This window comes from Drosophila eugracilis, unplaced genomic scaffold (genome assembly GCF_018153835.1).
Source record: "Drosophila eugracilis isolate 14026-0451.02 unplaced genomic scaffold, ASM1815383v1 contig_2088, whole genome shotgun sequence".
Taxonomy (NCBI): domain Eukaryota; kingdom Metazoa; phylum Arthropoda; class Insecta; order Diptera; family Drosophilidae; genus Drosophila; species Drosophila eugracilis.
This window is the reverse complement of record NW_024572964.1, coordinates 4,303,514-4,323,717: the sequence shown is the minus strand read 5'-3', so window position 1 is coordinate 4,323,717 and position 20,204 is coordinate 4,303,514. Positions and strand designations below refer to the sequence as shown.

The 20,204-nt window shown below is 41.3% G+C and overlaps 6 protein-coding genes across 7 annotated transcripts; 4 read left to right on the top strand and 2 right to left on the bottom strand.

The window, feature by feature from the left end:
* The first annotated feature begins 1,560 nt into the window (after positions 1 to 1,560).
* Positions 1,561 to 2,420, top strand: LOC108107833 (V-type proton ATPase subunit e). The gene has a single exon (XM_017215586.2). The coding sequence runs from the start codon at positions 1,658 to 1,660 to the stop codon at positions 1,910 to 1,912; it is 255 nt and encodes an 84-aa protein (XP_017071075.1). The 5' UTR covers positions 1,561 to 1,657; the 3' UTR covers positions 1,913 to 2,420.
* An 808-nt stretch (positions 2,421 to 3,228) lies between these two features.
* Positions 3,229 to 5,710, top strand: LOC108107831. Its single transcript, XM_017215582.2, has 2 exons — positions 3,229 to 5,156; positions 5,597 to 5,710. Exon 1 carries the CDS (start codon positions 3,800 to 3,802, stop codon positions 5,144 to 5,146), a length of 1,347 nt encoding a protein of 448 aa, XP_017071071.1. The 5' UTR covers positions 3,229 to 3,799; the 3' UTR covers positions 5,147 to 5,156; positions 5,597 to 5,710.
* Positions 5,711 to 6,640: 930 nt separating this feature from the next.
* Positions 6,641 to 9,884, top strand: LOC108107832 (protein tipE). 2 transcript variants are annotated; one of them, XM_017215585.2, is made up of 5 exons: positions 6,641 to 6,937; positions 7,001 to 7,196; positions 7,253 to 7,426; positions 7,490 to 7,726; positions 8,904 to 9,884. In XM_017215585.2, the coding sequence occupies exons 1-5, from the start codon at positions 6,649 to 6,651 to the stop codon at positions 8,947 to 8,949; spliced, it is 942 nt and encodes a 313-aa protein (XP_017071074.1). In that variant the 5' UTR covers positions 6,641 to 6,648; the 3' UTR covers positions 8,950 to 9,884. The 2 variants fall into 2 exon arrangements, with proteins under 2 accessions (XP_017071074.1, XP_017071072.1); XM_017215583.2 differs by having other exon boundaries at positions 8,102 to 9,884.
* A 286-nt stretch (positions 9,885 to 10,170) lies between these two features.
* LOC108107827 lies at positions 10,171 to 13,695 on the top strand. Its single transcript, XM_017215577.1, has 7 exons — positions 10,171 to 10,816; positions 10,882 to 11,092; positions 11,634 to 11,718; positions 11,776 to 11,978; positions 12,043 to 12,209; positions 12,269 to 12,563; positions 12,639 to 13,695. Exons 1-7 carry the CDS (start codon positions 10,671 to 10,673, stop codon positions 13,104 to 13,106), a joined length of 1,575 nt encoding a protein of 524 aa, XP_017071066.1. The 5' UTR covers positions 10,171 to 10,670; the 3' UTR covers positions 13,107 to 13,695.
* LOC108107511 (cilia- and flagella-associated protein 298) lies at positions 13,389 to 14,650 on the bottom strand. Its single transcript, XM_017215053.1, has 4 exons — positions 14,276 to 14,650; positions 13,886 to 14,155; positions 13,707 to 13,823; positions 13,389 to 13,430 (listed from the first exon to the last, which is right to left on the bottom strand). The coding sequence occupies exons 1-4, from the start codon at positions 14,648 to 14,650 to the stop codon at positions 13,389 to 13,391; spliced, it is 804 nt and encodes a 267-aa protein (XP_017070542.1).
* Positions 14,651 to 14,792: 142 nt separating this feature from the next.
* On the bottom strand, positions 14,793 to 18,061 carry LOC108107828 (ero1-like protein). Its single transcript, XM_017215578.1, has 5 exons — positions 17,609 to 18,061; positions 17,056 to 17,319; positions 15,708 to 16,393; positions 15,344 to 15,652; positions 14,793 to 15,275 (listed from the first exon to the last, which is right to left on the bottom strand). The coding sequence occupies exons 1-5, from the start codon at positions 17,747 to 17,749 to the stop codon at positions 15,224 to 15,226; spliced, it is 1,452 nt and encodes a 483-aa protein (XP_017071067.1). The 5' UTR covers positions 17,750 to 18,061; the 3' UTR covers positions 14,793 to 15,223.
* Between the last annotated feature and the right edge of the window lie 2,143 nt (positions 18,062 to 20,204).

Sequence of the window (20,204 nt, the reverse complement as noted above, 5' to 3'; positions counted from 1 at the left end):
TAACTTAGCTATTTTAATTTTAAAAGCAAAATAATAAATTCCTTTGTTCATCTTGATTGAAAAAAAATATATATATATATGTCAGCTGATCCAAACCGTGTGCTAAATACTGGAATAATATCAAACCAAACTATTTTTCATGTTATAAATAAAAATAAGAAATCGATAATCCCTTGATAAAGGTAAATATTTTAAGTGTAAAAACTGAAAGAAAAAGTTTAATAATAAAAACAAGATATTTTTAGCTGTAAAAACTTATAATCTTAAGTCTTTTAAACATTGGCATCCCTGTGTAAAGCTCTCTCTCACCCACTCTCCCACTGGGAGAAACAGCAGCCAGCGATGACGTAAAGCCAGTCAGCGCAAGCGCCCGCCGATCCCCGCCAGAAAGAGAGGGCTCCGCTGGGCAAAAGCTGAGAAGTGTCAGAAGTGGCGTAAACAGCAGGGAAACGTAACGAGTTCGCCTGTTTGGAATTTTCTCGGCTCGCCCAGCCACGGGGAAATGGTGGAAAAGTGCAGAAACGCAGCATTTGTGGCACTTGGTTAGCTAAGGATCAAAAAGGAAATCCAATAAACCGTCGAAACCCGTCGAAGAGTGAGCCATGTGCGGGTTATGAAACGATTTTAATGGCACACTGTGCAACTGTGACTGCGATTGCTGCAAGTGTATTGGTGTGGCTAACCTGCTCCCCACGCCCACCGCCCCTTTCCCCGCGTGTGCGTGTCCCAGTGGCAGGAACGTAAATAAACCTCAACACTTGAAGCTGAAACATCCATAATTTACATGTGAGTACTGCTGCTCTGCCAAAGAATTTCGATCCAAAAAGGTAATCGAAAACAGATCCTTCAATGACCCTCAAAATCAATGCCTACTTCTAAGCGCATTTCCTAATGATTGACATGCAACTAGAATTTCTCCCTGTGGCCATTGATTATTCCATTTGCCCTGTGATAAAACAAAAGTGGAGCGTGCCCAAGTGGTAGTGTCAGTAGGAAGAATCTTTATGACCAACTTTGTGATACCTCGTAGTCAGTCAATGCGTTACATTGTTCGCCCTCAAATTTTTCTATTCCCTTCTTAATGTTTAATTACATTTCACTAATAATGCTGGACGTGTACGTCAATCGTATACGTCATGGCATTCTATTTGTAGCCTTCAATTAAATTTTAGAAAAGGAACTTGGAGTCCTCTGTAATTATAAATAGTTGTATATTATGACAGAAACAACCAGAATTTGGTATTATTAATAATAAATTTAATTTAATATTATTTTTACCTCTAAATAAATACTTTTTGTGCATATCCAGCTATTAATATTAAATATAAAAAACAAAAAAAAATGTATAATAAATTTCTATAAAGTAAAATATATTTCTTATGGCATTATGATTTTTTAAACTTTAATTTAAAATCTACGCTACTATTTATAACCACGTTAAAAAGAAAAGAAACCATTCAAAATTAAAAAATGTAAGTAATTAAGCCGCCAAGTCGTCAGTAGGTCAGTGTTGAAAGTAAATTAGTGTTAGGTAGCGCGCGAGATGTATGGATTTTGGTGAAACGCGTTAGTGTATTTCGGCGAACACAGATGATTTATAAAAACATAATATAATTTCACGCAATAAGGAAAGTTCAGCAATTAAAAAGGAGTTGCCATGGAAGCCATCCTGATGATCATGTTCTTCACCGCATTCTGGGTGGCGGTGGCCAAGTATGGACCAATTCTGGTAACTAAGGGACCGCAGGATGACCTGGTGCGCTGCATTTTCCTGTTGACTGCCGTTGTCTGCTGGCTTTTCTGGCTCTGTTGTTATTTGGCGCAGTTAAATCCTCTCCTGGGACCAAAACTTAAAGGTAACGTCGTGAGGATCATCGCTAAGTCTTGGGGAAACCCCTTCAAGGATGGATAAGCGCATTCACCCTACATAGTTAATCTCTGGCGGAGGCTTCTCTGGACCTGCAGCCACATCACATATTCGGATATTAAATGGAAACAATAGCTTTGCTAAACTATTTGTGTACTTTAATACTGGCAACTTTGAAAAGGTCGGGCTGTCCTATTCCCAGATACGCCCCACTATTTCCAGACTAACATTATTAACTTAGTGATAGTGTAAACACCCTCTTGTTTTTGATATTACAATATCCCTGATCAACATATCTCAGCTCTATATTTATTGTTCGTGCTTAAAATTGTTTATTTTGCAAAATATAAGCCATGTTCTTATTTAGTATAAATTTATGTACAAACCTATAAAACTGATATTTGCAGTTTCATTTTTTACAAACTTGCCACATAAGCGATTTTTTGAACAGATTATTTTAAACCTATTGTTTCCCGTTTTGTATTTAATTTACTAATCAGTCATTGTATGTGTGATTTAGTTAACTGGCAAATATAGACAAATTTATGCTTTACTTATGATTATGTTTTTTTTATGTTTTTGTTGAACAGACCAGTTGAAGCTGTACATTTATACATTTGTTTTATCTACATTTGTTGATATCAGAAACTTGTAAATATTATATTTCCAAGAAAAAATGTATAATCCGAGTGGAAGCACAATATGAGTAATGAAAATGAAAACCCATTTAAGTGAGGATGAAATATTAAATTAGCTCTATTGATGATAAGTTGCTCGTCACACTTTTCATGAGATCATTAAAAACCAAAATCAATATTTCTTCTGATTTTAAAAAGAAATTTGAGCTCATTGTAAATAACATAAGTAAGACTTTGTATTTAAAATGTGTTTATGGTATGAACACATATTAATGTTAAGGGGCGTGAGGAGTGGTTGACCATAACTGGAGCAAACACAAAACCACCGCACATGGCACTCGGTGCACTTGCACTCTTGGCCATGTGGAGGCCGACTTAATCAATGGGAACTCTCACTGGGAATGGAAACCCGATTGGAGCCAGCTTGTCGAGCGTGGGAGGGGGGTGAAGGCTGATGAGGGATCAGGGGTTCGGGGCTCGGGGATGCTCATACATAGTTGTGCCTGCTCTTTTCGGGAGTGTGTGAATGCGGAATTATTGATTTTGCAATAAAAGTGCGCGCGCAGAACCGAGATTTGTGCCAAAAGCGAGAGCAGTGAAATTCACGAGACCAGCCACGATGTGTGGCATGTTGTCGGCGGTCAGTGAGGAGAACCGGAGAGCTGGAGAATTGGGAAACCCGGAGACCCAGAGAGACACATACGGAATCGAGCCGAATGCAGTCGCCAGTGCGGAGCAGAAAGCCTTGGGTCACGAGCCACCAGCTGCCAGTAACTCGAAGGGAAAAAATAATTACCACAAAATAGCACTGCTCAAGAATTAACAAATAATTGTCGATAAATTATAAAATCCAATTATAACTTAATAATTGTAGAAAAAAGCGTAACCAAAGGATATACCCCAAACGGTGTGAATCCCCCCAAAAAAACAACACAGCACGTGATGCAACCAACGTATGGATGGGCCCAGTGATTAAAGTGAATTTCTGTGGGGTCAGCTAGCCAAAAATCGATAGGTTGTGGCCTATCCAAAAAAAAAGTGTCCTCCAGCTGGAAACGTGCGCAGCATGCAAAGTTTTCTTTAAGTCTAAGGGAAAATTCAGAGGAAAATCTCAACCTACGCAGGGTTATATAACATACAACACCGCCCACGCAGTTTTGCAGCTAAATCGATAGACTAAAAACCGACATGACGAGCTTCTAATTGGATTGCACGCGAGGGATTAACCACTGGGCTTTAAGTAGGACTAGGTGGAACTGCTACTTGGAATTACAGGGTAGTTAAGCTTTGAGAGATGGGCAAGAAGAAAGTGCCCACCGAGGACCTTGTGGTCCCACCGCAGGACACCCGGATATGCGGCACCATATGCATATGCCAGATGACCCTGGTTCTCAGTTCAGTGGCTCTCGTCTATCTCACGGTAGCCATATATATGCCATCCACCCGGGCCTTCAAAAGTGGCATTGATCCCACGCCGGTGATGTGCACCACCACAAGGGCCGTGAACAAGGATAACTGCGAGTGGGGAAGCTGCGGCGAGTGGTGCTTGAGCAAAACCTCTGGTGCCTGCATCCAGATTTATGTGAATCTCCGCAGCAATGGCAGCAATCTCATATTCCAAAATTGCACAAATTCAGCCAATAAAACATGTTATGGAATTGACCAGGATAGGGCGGACAAGGCTCGGTGCATCAATGATGAGTGCAAGAATCTCACGGGAACCTTCAATTGCACCGCTGGTCAGTGTCTCAACATAACGGATGCCTTTGAGTGCGTCTTCCACAATAGTGATGCACCAGTAAAGTGTTCCGGAAGGCGGGGAAAGATCAACTGCATGGACATCAGTGGCTTGTACTCCTGCAGCCGAGGAACCTGTCGAAAAATAAGGACTCCCTACAACTGCGACAGACGATGTGTGGATATTCCAACCAGGAACAAGAACGTGGTGGTTCTTAGTGGAGACAAGGTCTACCTATCCCAATGTCAAAATGCCATCAATGCGGAAACTCTGGAAGAAGTTTGGAACGAATCCAATGATAATGTAGCGATGACATCGTGTTACTTCATTAAGAACACTTCGGATCAAGTGGATGCGGTAGACTGCATCAATGGCTCCACCCTGGAGCACAACATGCTCAGTGATCTGACCAACTTCACATATCTGAGCCACCTGCACGTTTCGGTGGCCACTCCAGTGCCGGAGATAGCACCACCCGATGTGGATCTGACCATTTCCAATGAGTCCAAGCTGATGATTAATCTGGAGGGTTGTGTAAATACCCTGATGGATGAATGCAAGGAGTTCCTGAAGGACTTCGGACGCGATGGCAGTGATCACAATGCTCGGGCTCGCTTCCCATGCTTTTATTCACCCGGAAAGAAGGATGTTGTGGTGGCTCGATTTGATTTAGAAGTCACATATCGCCAGTTTGTGTTCGCCTCGGTGGTGCCATCGGTTCTATTTGTTGTATCCTGTTCTATCCTGATCATGTGTCAGACCACCGTTTACGTGGGCGATGATGCTAAGATGCGGTTCAAGGGATGTGTGGATACGGAGACCGTCCTGAATAAGAATAACGTGGGCGCACCCACCAACGGCGACATGGGCGGGGGCGGCGGCGATGAGGTTATGGCCCTATGAGATCCGTCACGTAAGCTCTATGATCTAATATACCAAATTTCGGGATCTTTGTCTTTAATATAATTTTCTGATGACTTGCAGTCTTTGCGGTAGCCCACATGTGAGAGGTCTACCAGGTGTCCTAGGTCTCTGGAGTGATCTATTTTTGATACCTCTATATCGATTTTATAGAATAGATTAGTCCTAGCAGTTTACCCATTATAATTAGATGAAGCAGATAAGATATAAGAAACTGAATACATCCCCTTTAGTTTTACTATTTACATAATGTGAATCAGAAATCGCGTTTTTTTTTTTTAAATCCCAAAAACTTGTTAGAAGAGGTAATAGTAAAGCCCTCTATATATAAAGCCCTAAGTGTCCGTATAATTTAGGTAGTTTTATAACAGTCTCCCTAAGTTTATTCATCTAAAACCCTTAACTAACAACATATAATCGAAAATTTTCCAGGCATTCCTCTGCTCCAGGAAGACAGTCCGACACACCAGACGGGAGTCTTCGCTTTGCAATAATTGGAGTTGGGCACCAGCTGAAGTCAGAAACACAATCGAGCAACTTGAAATTCTTTGTAATCCTTCCATCAAACTTTTGACACTCCGACACCCACACAGAAAGACACAGAGACACGGACCACACCTCAGAGGCTTGCAAGGACACTCCTGAGCTAACCAGGACAAACTCAAAACTCAAACTCAAACAGAAAGTAAAAAAACAATATCCCATGCGAGGCGCTTGACATTCTCAAGATACGACGATCGGCAGATCTGAAGACAATATTAGTATAATTTTCGACTATTTAGTTGACCATATAAATATTTTTTGGGACTAGGGCGAGAGGCTGCAGGACTTTTAGGATAGCAGTGAGATTTAAGGGAGGCGCGAGAGTTTAAATTTAAAATAATTGCTGTTATGGAACTTAGTTTTATCTAGGGAATAAACGCACACACCAACACCCACATGCACAGCACACACACACACAGAGATACACCCAGACACACTACACCAGAATCGGCTGAAGTTATAGTGAAGATATAGAACTAGGTTCAGTCACCGGGAGAGAGGGCAGAGAAATTCAAAAATGGCTTAGAGTGAGGGATGCGTGATCAAAAATCTAAAAGAAATCTCGTAACGACAAACTAGTCGATGAAGTCAAAGCAAAAGAGTTAACCCAAAAAAGGCTAACAGAAAACATAATAAGCATTAATTTAGATAAAAAAAAAAACTAAAACTAATCAATATACAAGAGGAAAACCCCAAGAAATACAAAATACAAAATAAGAAAACATTTTCCATTTCGGCTATAAAAATAAGGCAGATGGGCAGGAGATCGTTAGAAGATTAGGCTAAGAAATCTCCAGGCAAGCGAGACCGAGAGAGAGTAGATCTTAATTGTTGTAGAAAGCGCGAATGTTAGCGGTGTTCATTTTAAAGGCTTTTACCGATCCAACTACAATCTAAGCACCCCACACGAACCCATAACCAAATAACCAACAATCTCCGCCATGAAGAAGAGCTCCACGCTGACCACGACCACGTCGATGCCGGCGAGTCCGACGCTCTCGGCACAGACGCTCTCCGCCAGCAAGATCAGTCTGAATAGCAGCCGCTGCGGCTCGGCGGGATCGGGATCAGTTTCGGGATGCGGTTCCACAGCCGGATCGATGCGCTCCGCCTGCCAATCGCCGGTGCGGCCGGGGAGCGGATGCGTGGACGCCATCAAGGCCAAGCGCGAGGAGATCGAGATGGACACGCTACTCGAGAAGGCAAAGTTCTATACCTCCGTGTGCCTTGGTGAGATTTCTGATTCCTTAAATCTTTGACTTCCCTAATCAGTTTCTACCCTTTAATCCACAGGTACGACTGCCATTTTGTCGGTGTTCACATTCCTCTTCCTGATACCCTTCGTCGTGGACCCCGCCATCTCAACGATCATAGCCGATTATGATCCGGTGCCGGTGACCTGTATCGTCATCGATCACATCTATGCGGAGGGCATCAAGAACTGCAGCTGGAGCTCCTGTCGCGAGGGCTGCACCTCATCACTCACCAAGTTAGTTCATGGATAAGTCTTATTAAATCTAGTTACTGATTCAATGGTAATACCAGGTGCCATCAGTTGTTTGTCAACTACACGCGTATCCCGTTCAGCGAATGGGAGCGCAATCCTCGGGACCTGGACACGGTCAACTGGGATGTGAGCTATACCAAGTTTCTGATTAATTCAGAGGGCTGTGGCTATCCACCCACGACCAATTGCAGCGTATTTGCCAGGCAATACGGGTGAGTTGAAGAACCAGACTAAAAGTTCTCCAATCTAAAGTTTATCCTTAAATTCCCAATAAGGTTCTCACACATTGGGGAGCCGTTTCCCTGCTTCTACAGCAGGGCGTATCCGGAGGTGGTCATCGGTCGGTACTCGTGGGAAAACAACCTGTACCACCTGATCCTATCGCTGATCATACCGAACGTGCTCTTCGCCATCTCGATCGGGGTGCTCAGCTATTGGTACTGCCCGTGCTGCGAGAAGGCCTGCAACAAATCCTCGCGGGTCTACGCCGAGAAGTTCCCGACCAAGGAAGAGTGAGTGCCATGTTCATGTACCAGCGCTGTCCTGCATCTTGTTCTCATTCATTGCGAAACTTTGGCAAATTTGCTCCCCCGTATCCGTATCTGTATATTGTAGTAGACACTCACCCAGCTCCATGGACATAAACTCATTGTGCCTTGTATGAAGATATTGTCGAAAACCAAAAAACTAAAAGTCGTATTGTCATGCTGTATCCTCCTATGAATGTAACTTATCCTTTCTGTTAATCGTTAAGATATTGGCCTGATCCCTAAGTCGAAACATGAATGTAACCCTTAGTTCCTTTGATTATTTTTTTTTCCTATAAGCCATTATTTCATCGGCTCTTTCGTTATCTTTCTCTCTTTACTACTCTATATTACTTTCAGGATCGTTAACTGCATGAAATGTAACACGGAAAAGTCGTTGTCCCTGAATGTATTTTGAATATGATCTAAACAAAGCGCGAGTGCCTGAACTTTGATCCCCAGAATATGTATTGTGATAGGTTAAGTGCGATGGTATTTGATATAGATCCCAGGATCCCTCGATCCAGATAACTTGCACATATTGTGTGGCACCCAGTTCGCTTGTCCACTGAAAAAAAAGAAACACCCACATCAAATTCAAACCCAATACGAATTGTTACTCTGAAGTGTCCTTAGCAATTACTGCCTTCCTTAATACTCTCAAACTGTAATCTTTGAGAATCCAGCACCTCAAAGATTTTCTCTAACGCACAAAATCAAAAACCCATCCGAAAGGAATTTCGTATGCTATATACACACGATCACTCAAAAACCAATCAAAACTCACAAGAAAACTACTCAAAATATTCAAAAGTTCCAGACTCAAAGTAAAATAAATTTCAAGAGGTTTCTCTAAGGTTTAAATTAATTAGTTTACACTCGGGATACCAGTATTTCCCCTTTTCCTCTTAATATTAAATCTATAATTATATAATTACATATCGAATACCTTTCAAATTTAACGATCTTATAATAGAATATGCTTTAGAAAATGTTCTTGCATGCTTTTGTTTTTAACCTAGTTTAAATACTTATTAATTTCGATTCTAGAATGGCATGATCCGTTAACCCCAATCTATTTAGCATATATATATAAATATATCCCGCTTATATCTGACTAGCATTGATTAAGAACTCTGTTCCAACCGCATTCCAATTCTAGCAAACTTCTGTGTCACAGTGACGAAGATGATGATATGGAATACTAGCAAAAATAATATTAGTTAAAGCCCTTAAAAAATAGCAAATTCAACTTTGTAGTCTGTACCACACATAGCTTACCTAGATATATATACAAACATACAATATAGAAATTCCATTTGCCATCACACATCGGATGATATATATATATTCAGATATATATATAAATCAAGCGGAGCATCGCCGAACGACTAACTTTTTCTCAGCCATTTATATTCGAAATTTTGCGCTCAAGAGATTTGTTAACATAAACTTTGCCATCATAATGTTATGCTAGTTATATGGACTTTTGGTTGGCTTAACTGGCTTTTTGAAAGGCGGCAGCGATGCTCCACTCTCGACTTCGATTTCCACAAAGATAATACCAATACCAATTAAAGAATCGCTTGTTTTCAACAAATTGTGATAGTAGTCATAAAAATATTAAGTAAATTCGTAAAACTAACTAAAACGGAAAGCGAAAACCAAAAAACCAATCAAACAAACAAACAATTGTATAGAACCGATTCCGCTCCGGGCCGCAAACTAAAAACACGGCAAACATTCATAGAAACGGGGCGGGACGGACTCCGGAAACAGAAATAAAATATTTAAAAAAAACCAGAAAGATAGATTTACCACAAGATACCAGATACAATCCATGGGGATAAGCAGCGGAACCAAATTATTCATTCACAACACGCTCACATTGGGACACTCTCAACATTTTTGAAATAGTTTTAACGATCTTATGTAAAAACCAACATCTAAACGGATTATAACAATATATATATATATATAGATATATACGTATACATATAGCTTAGCAGAACCGATATAACGCACGTTGCTTATGAGAATTTTTTAAATCATACAAACCAAACCGATGAACAAACCAATTTGAATGCAAAACGATTAAAATTTTTTACTTAACGTGTCTTTATCAATAAACAAATTAAACCAGCTAACGGCCTATTTAATAAACAATTAAAAAAATGAAAGAAACAAAAACAAATGTGGAGAAATGCTAAACAAAAAAGCTGTTTTCATTTTGTGAAATATTTGGGAGAGAGTAGCGAGAAACGAGGGCGAGGAGGAAGGTGGGAGTCCTCTCCAGGCGCAGGCGTGTTTCCCGGGATCTGGAACCATTTGTTGAGCTAGCTCCAAACCCTGTCCCGGTTTCTATTTCACTCAAGGGTTTGTTTTGGCCTGGGCCTTCACTTTCGCTTTCGAGAAAGTAAAAGTGCGCAGTGTCCTTTGGCAGCCCTGGCATTCCGCACTCCTTCCGCTCCGGGATTCAGTTAGGACTCAGTTGCTGTTGGGAGCGGACGTGCGAAAATCGGGCAAATTAACGCCTCTGAACAATCAGAACTCATTCATCAAGCATAGACGTCTCAGTTCCTCACCTGCCATTCCTTGTTTGCCCCCTCAAAAGTTCAAAACAAACTAATTTTAAAGTCAAAAAAAGCCAAGCTAACGAAAATAGAACGGCACAGAAAACCCACCCACCACAAACAAGCAAACTACCCACCCACCAACAACACCACCACCACCCCAAAGCGAAACCCACCCAGCAAACAAAAAAGGAATCACCTTGAAAACGGCGTAGGGTGAAAATATTTAGAATAGCACTGGGCAGGAGGAGCACGGCCGGAAAGTGGGACACCAAATCAACAAGTCGTAAATTAGCTGCGAGTTAGCCTCATACCCAGGAATCACAACCAATTGGATACCCACTCCTCCAGGATAAATGGCGCGGCGCAAGGACAAGCCGCGGGTTATTCCCGAGCAGGATACGCGCATCTGTCGCGCCATCTGCCTATGCCAGCTGACCATGGTGCTGTCCTGCGTGTCCATCGTCTACCTGAGCGTGGCCATTTACTCGCCCTCTTTAAAGTGGGTACCTGTGCTCCTAAAATAACCACCTATAAATATAACTCATAAATAAATCTTCTTTTTAGGGCCTTCAAATCGGGCTTCGAGCATGATCCAGTCATGTGCCAAACGGTGGACCGACAAATGCCCAATAACTGCCCCTGGGCCTCCTGCGGAGAATGGTGCCTGACCAAGACAAGTGGCTTCTGCCCCCAGATCCACTCAATAGTGCGACGCAATGGTACCGATATACAACTGAACAACTGCACCCGGGTGACCAACACATCCTGTGCTATGGTGAGTCTTTGTTCCTTATTAAGGTAGTAAAAGGTTGAGAAACTAGCTCTATTTATAGAAAATAAATACATTTAATCAGGCAATAGTTAGGTTTAAGGCCACTAAGAAGCCATATGAAGTTAATTATCATTTATAAAACACTCATAAGAAATTTTGTTTAAAGCGTGAGTTAAAACCAATTTACTCAGAGAACTTTAGTTTTTGGTTAAAAAAGAATTTAAAGCCTATCCTTCTTTCATATTAGTGAAAAAGAAACAGTTTGATTTACCAATACAAAACCTAAACTTTTGTGACCAACTGTATAACCACCTTAAACTTTAGGCCCAACCCATGACCACCCACTGCCCAAAGACGTCATAGTCTTGGGCATCCCACTATAGGGAAAGTTCTTCCATGACTCATCCTTAGCCCACTTAAGGTTGCGGTTACTAATGCCAAGGCGATGAGGCATGCCAAGTATTAGGTCCTTTAGTCTTTATGGACACTTGGCGCCACGAGAGTTTAACGATCATTGAATGGCCATTATACCATGTTCTTGCAGATTGACCTGAGTCGGCTGAACAAATTTAATTGCAACAACGGGACCGCCTGCAATAACATCAGAGGAGTCTTCAACTGCTCCAATGGCAAGACATGAACCCGTAACACTATGAATTTTCATTAACTGATTGCTTTCATCACAGGACACTGCAAGAATATGTCGGAGTTCTTCCTGTGTCACCACAAGGCTGATGGACATACCATCAACTCGCAAAAGGACAACACCAAGCTAAATGGTTTCTTCGAGTGTCATGGGGTGCACTGTACCAAGATCAAAAAGCCCTTTAGCTGTGATCGTTACTGTTCCAAGATAACGACTGCTAATGTCAATACTCTTATTATGCATGTAAGTTTCATAGAATAAGGATTCTTATATAGAAAGATTTTTAATCAGGATATATCCCTTATAGGAGGACAATGTTATCGCAGCTGATTGTGAGAATGCAGTGGCTTTTAACCAGGCCCGAGGATCCGAGCATGGAGTCCGTATTGAACCCTTTGAGTTCTGGAAGGAGGACGACGGCAACCTGTTGACCAACTGCGCCACAGTCACCAGAGAGTCTGATAATCGCATCACGTGAGTGTAGATTCCACCTACAAATTAACATAAACTAACAATTTTGAATCCTAAAACAGTGCCACGGATTGCCTGAATGGCACCCTCTTAGAACACGATACTTTGCCCGCTCCCTTCATGAACTTCACCCAGTTCTGGGCGATCTATGAGAACAGCACCAGGTCGGTGGACCCTGAGCAGAGGTATCTGCCAAACCAGGCCAACTTGACCATTTACAGCTGGAAGAAACTGTTCATCAATCTGGAGGGCTGCGTAAATACGCTTCGCGGGGAATGCAAGGACTTTGTGGCTCGCTATGGCAACGACGGCGATAACAATACCGCCCAGTCACGCTACCAGTGCTACTATAACAAGGTTTGTGTGGACTTTTCCACATTAGAATTTCACTTCTGGTATCAGTTTACTTCAGGTATTCATTACTTCTTGCAGGATTCAAATGTGGAGTTTGTGGTGGCACGCTATGATTTGGATAAAGTTTACAGGGAGCTCCTAGTCTCGCTAATAGTGCCCATCGTCCTTTTTGTGGTGTCGTCTATATCGTTGTGTATTATTACCAAGTCCGTCAAGGTCGGTGATGATGCCAAAATGCGTTGTGTTTGCGCCGGCGATGAATCTGATAACGATGATGCCTTTGGCCGGGGATTGGCCAACAAACAGCAGGATCATATGTACGATACAGACGACGATGTAGTTGATCTTGAGAACCAGGCAGTTGGTGGTCAAGAGCTATCGGACCATGGTCTACCCTTAGATAACCACGAGATGATTGGCAGCACCAAGTCTCTGATACCACTAAGTCCAACTGGAGATTCGGGAACCAGTGAGCAGAACTTCGACCAGGATCAAGAGAAGGCCACTACCTGCGATGTGCCCGAGAAACCACTAGTAATACTTTAAGCAGATTAACCACAACTTGCTAGGCAAGTCGCATCAACAAAAACAAAGGATTCCAATAAGGAATAATCCTGGAAGACCACGAAAAACAGCACCAAACTTTATGGACCTGTGCATTGTACAAGGGGAACTGAATTTAAATTCTACTCAGCGCATTTATACAACGTTTACACCAACTAACAGAGAAATGGAACGGATCTTTACTTTTCTTGGTTAAATAAGGATAATCACACATATTTACTAGACGTATAGCCCCCAGATGAACAACGATCAGATTGCCGAGCTTTATTTACCCGATCCCCACTCTAGCAGTTCCAGCAGATGCGCCTTAGACAAAGTTGCATTTATATAGAGTATATAGCATAAACCAACTGACATCTGCTGAACCAAACAAACACCAGGACAGACCAAGGAAGCAGCCTCGGACTTGGACATCCGACTCGCCTTAACTCTCGACTTTGTAGCTATGCAATATTCAACGTTTACTTAAATTAGTTAAAGCGATGGAGTAACAGTACCTACTTATATCTGATATACTTATATACTCGTATTATAGCAAATAAAACACCATTTGGAATTCTCTCTACAAAAATGGGAACTTACCTTCAGCTCTTCCTGACGGCGAAAGGATTCGGCCATCATCTGGCGACGCATGGGTTCGGAAATCACTGCCTCTCGAGCTGGTGGTCCTTCACCGAGTTGATTAAGCTTAACCACCACCTGGTTTCAAGAATAGGGATTGGTTATAAAGGGAGGTAGCTAGTCTTGTACGGACTACACACCTTGGTCTTGTCATTAAGACCTAAGTAGTCGCTCATAAGCTTTCCCATAAGCATCTGACGTCCTGCAAACCAAAACTGAGCCTTGGAGGGCTCGATTACCTCCTTGGAGGCTTGAGTTCCTGTCAAATCTTCAGTGTTACTGAACTCCATGCGAATAGTGTCGTGGGGCGGCAACTGCATCGGATATACAATGGTCACGGCACCACGCAGGAGGTTCAACGCCTCCTCAACGATCTTTAGGTTTAAGGTCTTTGAGGATTTAGCCAGTCGCTGTAAGGGATGTATATAGATAACACCTTACTCACAAAGCAATTATTGTTCACTATCTGCATAACTAGTTTGCCTCTCTCTGAAAACCAAACCATCAATTACCATCAACCCATAGCTTACCCGATCCACCATGGCCTTAGCGTCGGTAATAGCACCTGCCAGAACCTTCTGCATCGCCTCAGTAGGCTGCTGCCCATTACGACGAAGGAGCGGGTCCTTATTAATAGTGAAACCGCCAGACGGAATGCACTTATCCGCCCAAATGTCCTTTAGCTTGAGCTCTTCCCTTTGGTCTTCGTTTAGGCCAATCATTTCGCCTGGTAGCATGGTTCCATGTTCAGCAAGCTCTTCGATCTCCATACAAACACGCTGAATTTTGAGTTGACCATTATGAAGGGCCACCAGATCCCGCAGCACGGTATCGGTTTTCTCCTTAACACTTGTCTCAAACAAGAAGAGCACCTCGTCTCCGCGTTTCACACTTAGAACAACCATTTCGCAAAGAAAATATAGATACAGAGCAATAAAGTGCAGATCGGCCAGATAGCAGTTTGTAAATGTCAAAAAAAGCCGACAGCTGGAACGGCAAACAACTCGGTTGCTAGGCCACGTATCGATGGAGACGTAAAGAGGGGGGTTTCAAAACATCTAACTGCTCATTTATTTTAATTCCTCGTGTCGTAAGGTCGAGTTATTGCACAATGCGTTTACGTTCTCATTAAGTTCTGCTTACAAACTCCTCCAGCTACAATAAATACTATCCTAACTTACATTAAACACCTGCATCCTTCCTGGGCTGTTTTTTGTCATTTGGTTATTTCTTATGAGGGTGATACGGTGTGCTAAAGTACAAGTAGCCTAGGTAATAGTTTGTATGTACAGGGAAGCAGCTTTCCTGGGGTTGCTAGCCTCTGGCCGGTTAAGTGTTACGAAATATGGAAGGGTAGACCGCAATCTGGAAGATGCTTAAGATACAGCCACAGTGATGTGCGTATAAATTAACTAGTAGGTCATGCAACGGTGCATCTATGATCAGGGCCGTCACTCGGAAAGTCTAGGTGGGCTGGGTTACCTCAGCACGCGTCGGAAGTTCTCCATTTCGTATATACTGTTTGATAATCTGCACGAAATAAGTTTATAAAACGGATCAATAAAATAAATCGGTTATTATAAGGTCTAAAGACCCACCTTCCAAAAGCATTAAAGAGAGCAACAATCTCTGTACGCGACAGTCTGAAGATGGGATCTGCTTCAATGTGTGGCTTGTCCCACAGTCCGCTTTCTGTGGCCAGATTAAGCTTCTCCGAGTAAAGGATCTTCAAAGCAGTTCCCAATCCTTGTGTCTGCAGCTTGCCCCAGAGTTTGCACTTATCACAGCCTACACAGCTCATAATGCGGGATATGTTGCGGAACTTCTCCTTGTAGTCGTGCTTGAACTTAATGGACGCAATGCCGCTACTGAAGAGAGCATTTTCATCGAAGTGAGATTGGAAATTTCTGCAAGGAGAGACCGCGTAAGTATTTTTCTAGAAAAGAAGAACAATTTTCTTACTCAACGACAGACAGCATATCGTTGATGGCCAGCTTGACCTCCTCATCCTCCTCGGCTATGCCTGTGTAGTAATCCTCGCGCCGCAAATAAGGAGCAGCCTTTGCCAAGGCGCGCAGCTCCACCAGATAGATGAAGTAGAGGTTCCGCAACCAGTGTGGCCCCTCACCGCCTGTGGTTTCCGGGCTAAAGCGTCGCTTAAACTCATTGGCGTTTGGACCCCAGATGCCCTGAGGATCGAGGAAGTCTTTCGATTCGGACAGCAGATATTTGGAGCACAAATGGATATTAATGCTGGAATGGAGTCCAGAGATAATGCGGTAAAAGGCACGCTGTTCCAAGCACACGTCCCGCAGATCAAAATGGGGCACATAGTTCGAGAACTTATTAGCCGTTTCGTTATTGCCACCAAAGCAGTTCTCCAGATAAATACTCTTCCAGATGCGGTGTGCCGACTCTCCGCGATATCCAGTGTACCGCTCGGGATTCAGAAGCAGATCCACATACTGGGAACCCTCCTCATGGTCATCTACTATACAAAAGTCCTCCTCCGCCTCGTCATGCTTCGCCCACAGCTCGAATTCCCTGTGCGCTTGGTCACTTATACTTGTGTCCAGGAATCCCAAGGAGCTATCGAAATCTTCACCATCCGAGCAAGCCCCGCCCTCCACTTGCGCCTCCCGCGTATACTGTAAAGAAATAAAACAGATGAGGAAGTCAGTAAGGTAAGTTAAACAGTTGTGCAAATAATGGAGTGAAGTTGTAAGTCAGTCATTATTTCATTGAATGGAACTATGTGAATTTTTAAGAAAACTGATAAAGCTATCTAAAAATATATTTACTTATTATTGGTATATATACTTATTTCTTAGTCTGAAAGATTTCTGGTTAATATGGTATTGTTCAATGGCACGAACTACAAAAATATAGTATCTTTTTGTTTATGAAGATAAGAAGCACTTCAGTTAAAATAAAATGCAAATGCTTTTAAGCTGAATAAAATGGAGGAATAGGAACAATAAGGATTAAATCATTTTCCTACACAGTATTTTTCAGATAATTAATCTTTTAAATTTTTAATAACAAAACGGGGCGGATGAACTTCTAATGAGATACTAAAACCACGTCAGCATTGCAAAACAAAATCAAAGGCCACATCATTACGGCCTACGCTCGATGGGAGATTACAGATGCGGCTCATTCTTGTGGAGTCGCAGACAATCGAATAAAAATAAATCACTTGCAAACCAATTGAGTTTTCAGGTAGATAGTGGAGTAGACTTAGGCGAAAGAATGAATGAGATAAGGGGCGTAGTGTTGATAGCTTGATTGGAAATACCCAGCTACTTACTTTAAACGACGCCTTCTCCTTGTGCTCTCCTTTCTCCTTTATGCCCACCGGAATAGCTTGCTCCTCGCAGTTTTCCACCTGGCAGAAGCGGATCGCACATCGACTGTCGTCCGGCCAAAAGGGACACTCCTGGCGCAGGTTCACCTTGTAGAAGCGGAAGAAGTTCTTCACCAGCAGACTCTGCAGACGCGGATAGATTTTCATGTTGTTAAAGTGATCCACTGTGTCCACATCGCAGCTGCAGTCGTTTATAGATCCCTCCAACTGTGAAATATGTAGGCAAGATGGAAAATTAATCCTTTCGTTTAAACAGAATTAAACAAATAAATGACACTTCTAAAAACGGATCATATAAATCAATAAGAATATAGTATCAAGATCAATAAATAAAGAAATAAAAAAAATATATCTTGGAAATGGAATTTATAACAAAAACTGACACGTACTGAAGAAGTGTACTTATTTTTAGATCCTTAGGGCCCTTTGCATATATGGTATATATTCTTTACTCAAATTATTATATACTATACACAATAATCCTATTAAAACCCACCTCACAGAAGCAATTTTTGCTGGTCTTGGCTTCGTCGATGGCCGCAAAGTATCCTCTTGTTGAATCCGTCCAATAAAGAAGCAATATAAGGACCACCAAGCCCGAGGCCCAAAGGTTTCGCTGCACTGTGTGTGTTGTCATTTTAATTTTTAAGGTAGATGTTTTTATTTTTGTGACTGTTGCTGTTGCTAGCTCTCTCTCTCTCTCTATGCAGTTGTTGTTTTTGATACTATGTTTAGTTTCTGGAGTGCTTAGTCGCTTTGCGACCAACGGACTGCATCTGAATGTGATTTTCCCAACGGAGTGCACCTGTGATTCGCACTGGCCAATTTCACGAGTTTAGCTAGTATTTACGTTCCGCAGCAGCAACATTCTTGATTTACTTTCGTTTCATGATTTTGGACACGTACTTGGCGTTGAAGTGACCGCATACGCGGTGTGCCGAAATGTGCTAATTAATACCACAGTTGCTAAGGGCAGTGCGGCCACACAGCTCAGCAAGTGTTTTTAAAAATCTTAGATTTCGTTTAATTTCAACCAATTTTATTCAAACTACTATTTCTTTACGATTTTTTTTTTTAAGTCTTCCCATGTTGATCACAGAAATCATTATATTTAAGTTTCGCGCTTTTAAGGCATAATGACAACCCTCTTTTCAGGGCTGAAGGATGTTGAAGGAAGTGGTTACCAGATCGCTTAAAAAAGAACAAATCTAAAAACCGCTAAATTTAAATGTTTTTTTTTATAAATTTGTATGTTATATTGTATTTGTATTAATAAAGTTGTTTGAAATTTCATATAAAAATATGATTATAAAAATAAAAATATCCTTATAAATATGATTATAATTTTAATAAAAATTAAAGAATAATTTTAAAAAAGAAATAAAGAATTAAAAAATAAAATCTAATTCACGTTTAGAATATGCGCTTAGTATTCCAACAAATTTTTGTATTATAGATTAAACACCAGTTTAATGTAATTCAAATGACTTTTGCTGATCATATTTAAGATAACATTCAATCGTCAATCAATTGATTGCTAAATGTGAATATTGTTATGGGTTTCTTCTCTGCAATATTGATGCTGTTAATTAATTACCTCAAATATTGATTTCGTCTATTCTTCGACGTTGAATGCATCTTTTGTTCCCATGACATACCCTTTGCCCTGACGACTGCACCCCACAAAGGAGCTCGCGACCCTCAATATGCAAATTGAGGAAACTCGGTCACAACTCAGATTGAATCCTTTCCAGCCCAAGATCATCATCGTACATCACGCCGGGGGGTGAATTGCTTAAGATGCAGGGCACGACGATGCAGGCACCTCGATTATTTAAACATAAATCGCCTTGGGCCTTAAGAAAAATAGACTAAATGGGCTAAGTAAAATTTAACCGCAACATGAAAGGGTATATAATTTTCAGCTATATTCAGTGTTAGCATGTCCTAAGTTTAAATGTTATTTAAATGAGGTTTATGTTAAGTTTCAGAATCTATAAAAATTAAATAACATATAAACTATTTGAGTACTATCTTTTGCTTTCTAAAACATGTCTGTGCATTTATTATACAAAAATGATTTCTTGTGGCGTATGTTCGTTCTTAATATCATTCCTTTATCAATTTTTATTCTAAAAAAAAATATTTTTCTCCAAAAAAAACTCTTTTTTATTCGACACCTGAGCATCCTATTTCTTCCTATTTCCCTTCGAACCCATCAAAAGTTCTCACGGAAAAAGTGAAATTACAACAAACGGGATGACTTAAGCAAAAAAAAAAAGATGAACCTCGTAAAAACGGGGAAAAATCTTGGAAAAAAATGTACCGAACGAAAGGGTTTAATCATTTTTTTCAAATAGGACGATTAATGCAGAAAAAACGCAGACACAAACATGTGTGGCCAAAGGACAGGGCGGCGACCCTCGGCATTGTTCGAATTGAAAAGGAATCATCGCGGACTCGGGCGAGCGATTTGCATACGCAGGACGAAGGCTAAACCACCACCGCCGACTCCTTATCTATTTGCCTGAGGTCCTCGGGACCAGGTATAAAACGATCTAACTCACACTCGCCCGGAATGATAAATACTTTTTTCCTCAATTTTTTTTAATGATTTTTTTTCACTTTTTTTTACCACTTTCAGTTTTTTTATGCAGCGTTTTATTCAAATTTCTAGCCGATCTGGTCGTGTGAAGTTTTGTCTTGAGAAGATTTTGCCCCGAAACGAAGGATGCGCGGCGGCTGCGTGTCTCTCGGGGGATCGATCGAAAGAAGCCTGGGAACATCCGCGAAGGACACGAAGGATTGTCTCTCTGCTCATTTGCCTAGACATCGGATTACGCGTAGACACTAGACAATGGGTAGGAAATGGGTGGTAGATACTAATTAGTATTATATGATGTTTATTTTCATTTTACTAGATTAATATTAATAACATATTGATATATTTAAGCTTATAAAGTGTTCTATCTTAATAGGTTAATAAATACCAGCCACTAAGTTAATATATTTAAAAAAAAAAAATACAAAATCTTATAAGCATAAATTTACCAACTATTTTCCATCACCCTAATTCATTGCCATTTCCTTCT

Bases quoted from the DNA above. Each gene is read 5' to 3' on its own strand.
- LOC108107833 (XM_017215586.2), top strand. From the start codon at position 1,658: ATGGAAGCCATCCTGATGATCATGTTCTTCACCGCATTCTGGGTGGCG.
- LOC108107831 (XM_017215582.2), top strand. From the start codon at position 3,800: ATGGGCAAGAAGAAAGTGCCCACCGAGGACCTTGTGGTCCCACCGCAG.
- LOC108107832 (XM_017215583.2), top strand. From the start codon at position 6,649: ATGAAGAAGAGCTCCACGCTGACCACGACCACGTCGATGCCGGCGAGT. The intron at 6,938-7,000 runs GTGAGATTTCTG...TTTAATCCACAG, and splicing joins CTATACCTCCGTGTGCCTTG to GTACGACTGCCATTTTGTCG. The intron at 7,427-7,489 runs GTGAGTTGAAGA...ATTCCCAATAAG, and splicing joins GTATTTGCCAGGCAATACGG to GTTCTCACACATTGGGGAGC.
- LOC108107827 (XM_017215577.1), top strand. From the start codon at position 10,671: ATGGCGCGGCGCAAGGACAAGCCGCGGGTTATTCCCGAGCAGGATACG. The intron at 11,719-11,775 runs GCAAGACATGAA...CTTTCATCACAG, and splicing joins AGTCTTCAACTGCTCCAATG to GACACTGCAAGAATATGTCG. The intron at 12,210-12,268 runs GTGAGTGTAGAT...ATCCTAAAACAG, and splicing joins GAGTCTGATAATCGCATCAC to TGCCACGGATTGCCTGAATG.
- LOC108107511 (XM_017215053.1), bottom strand. From the start codon at position 14,650: ATGGTTGTTCTAAGTGTGAAACGCGGAGACGAGGTGCTCTTCTTGTTT. The intron at 14,156-14,275 runs GTAAGCTATGGG...CATCCCTTACAG, and splicing joins CTAAGGCCATGGTGGATCGG to CGACTGGCTAAATCCTCAAA. The intron at 13,431-13,706 runs GTAAGTTCCCAT...ACTTTGTCTAAG, and splicing joins GCCGTCAGGAAGAGCTGAAG to GCGCATCTGCTGGAACTGCT.
- LOC108107828 (XM_017215578.1), bottom strand. From the start codon at position 17,749: ATGACAACACACACAGTGCAGCGAAACCTTTGGGCCTCGGGCTTGGTG. The intron at 16,394-17,055 runs GTAAGTAGCTGG...ATTTCTTTACAG, and splicing joins AGGAGAAGGCGTCGTTTAAA to TATACGCGGGAGGCGCAAGT. The intron at 15,653-15,707 runs GTAAGAAAATTG...CTCTCCTTGCAG, and splicing joins GATATGCTGTCTGTCGTTGA to AAATTTCCAATCTCACTTCG.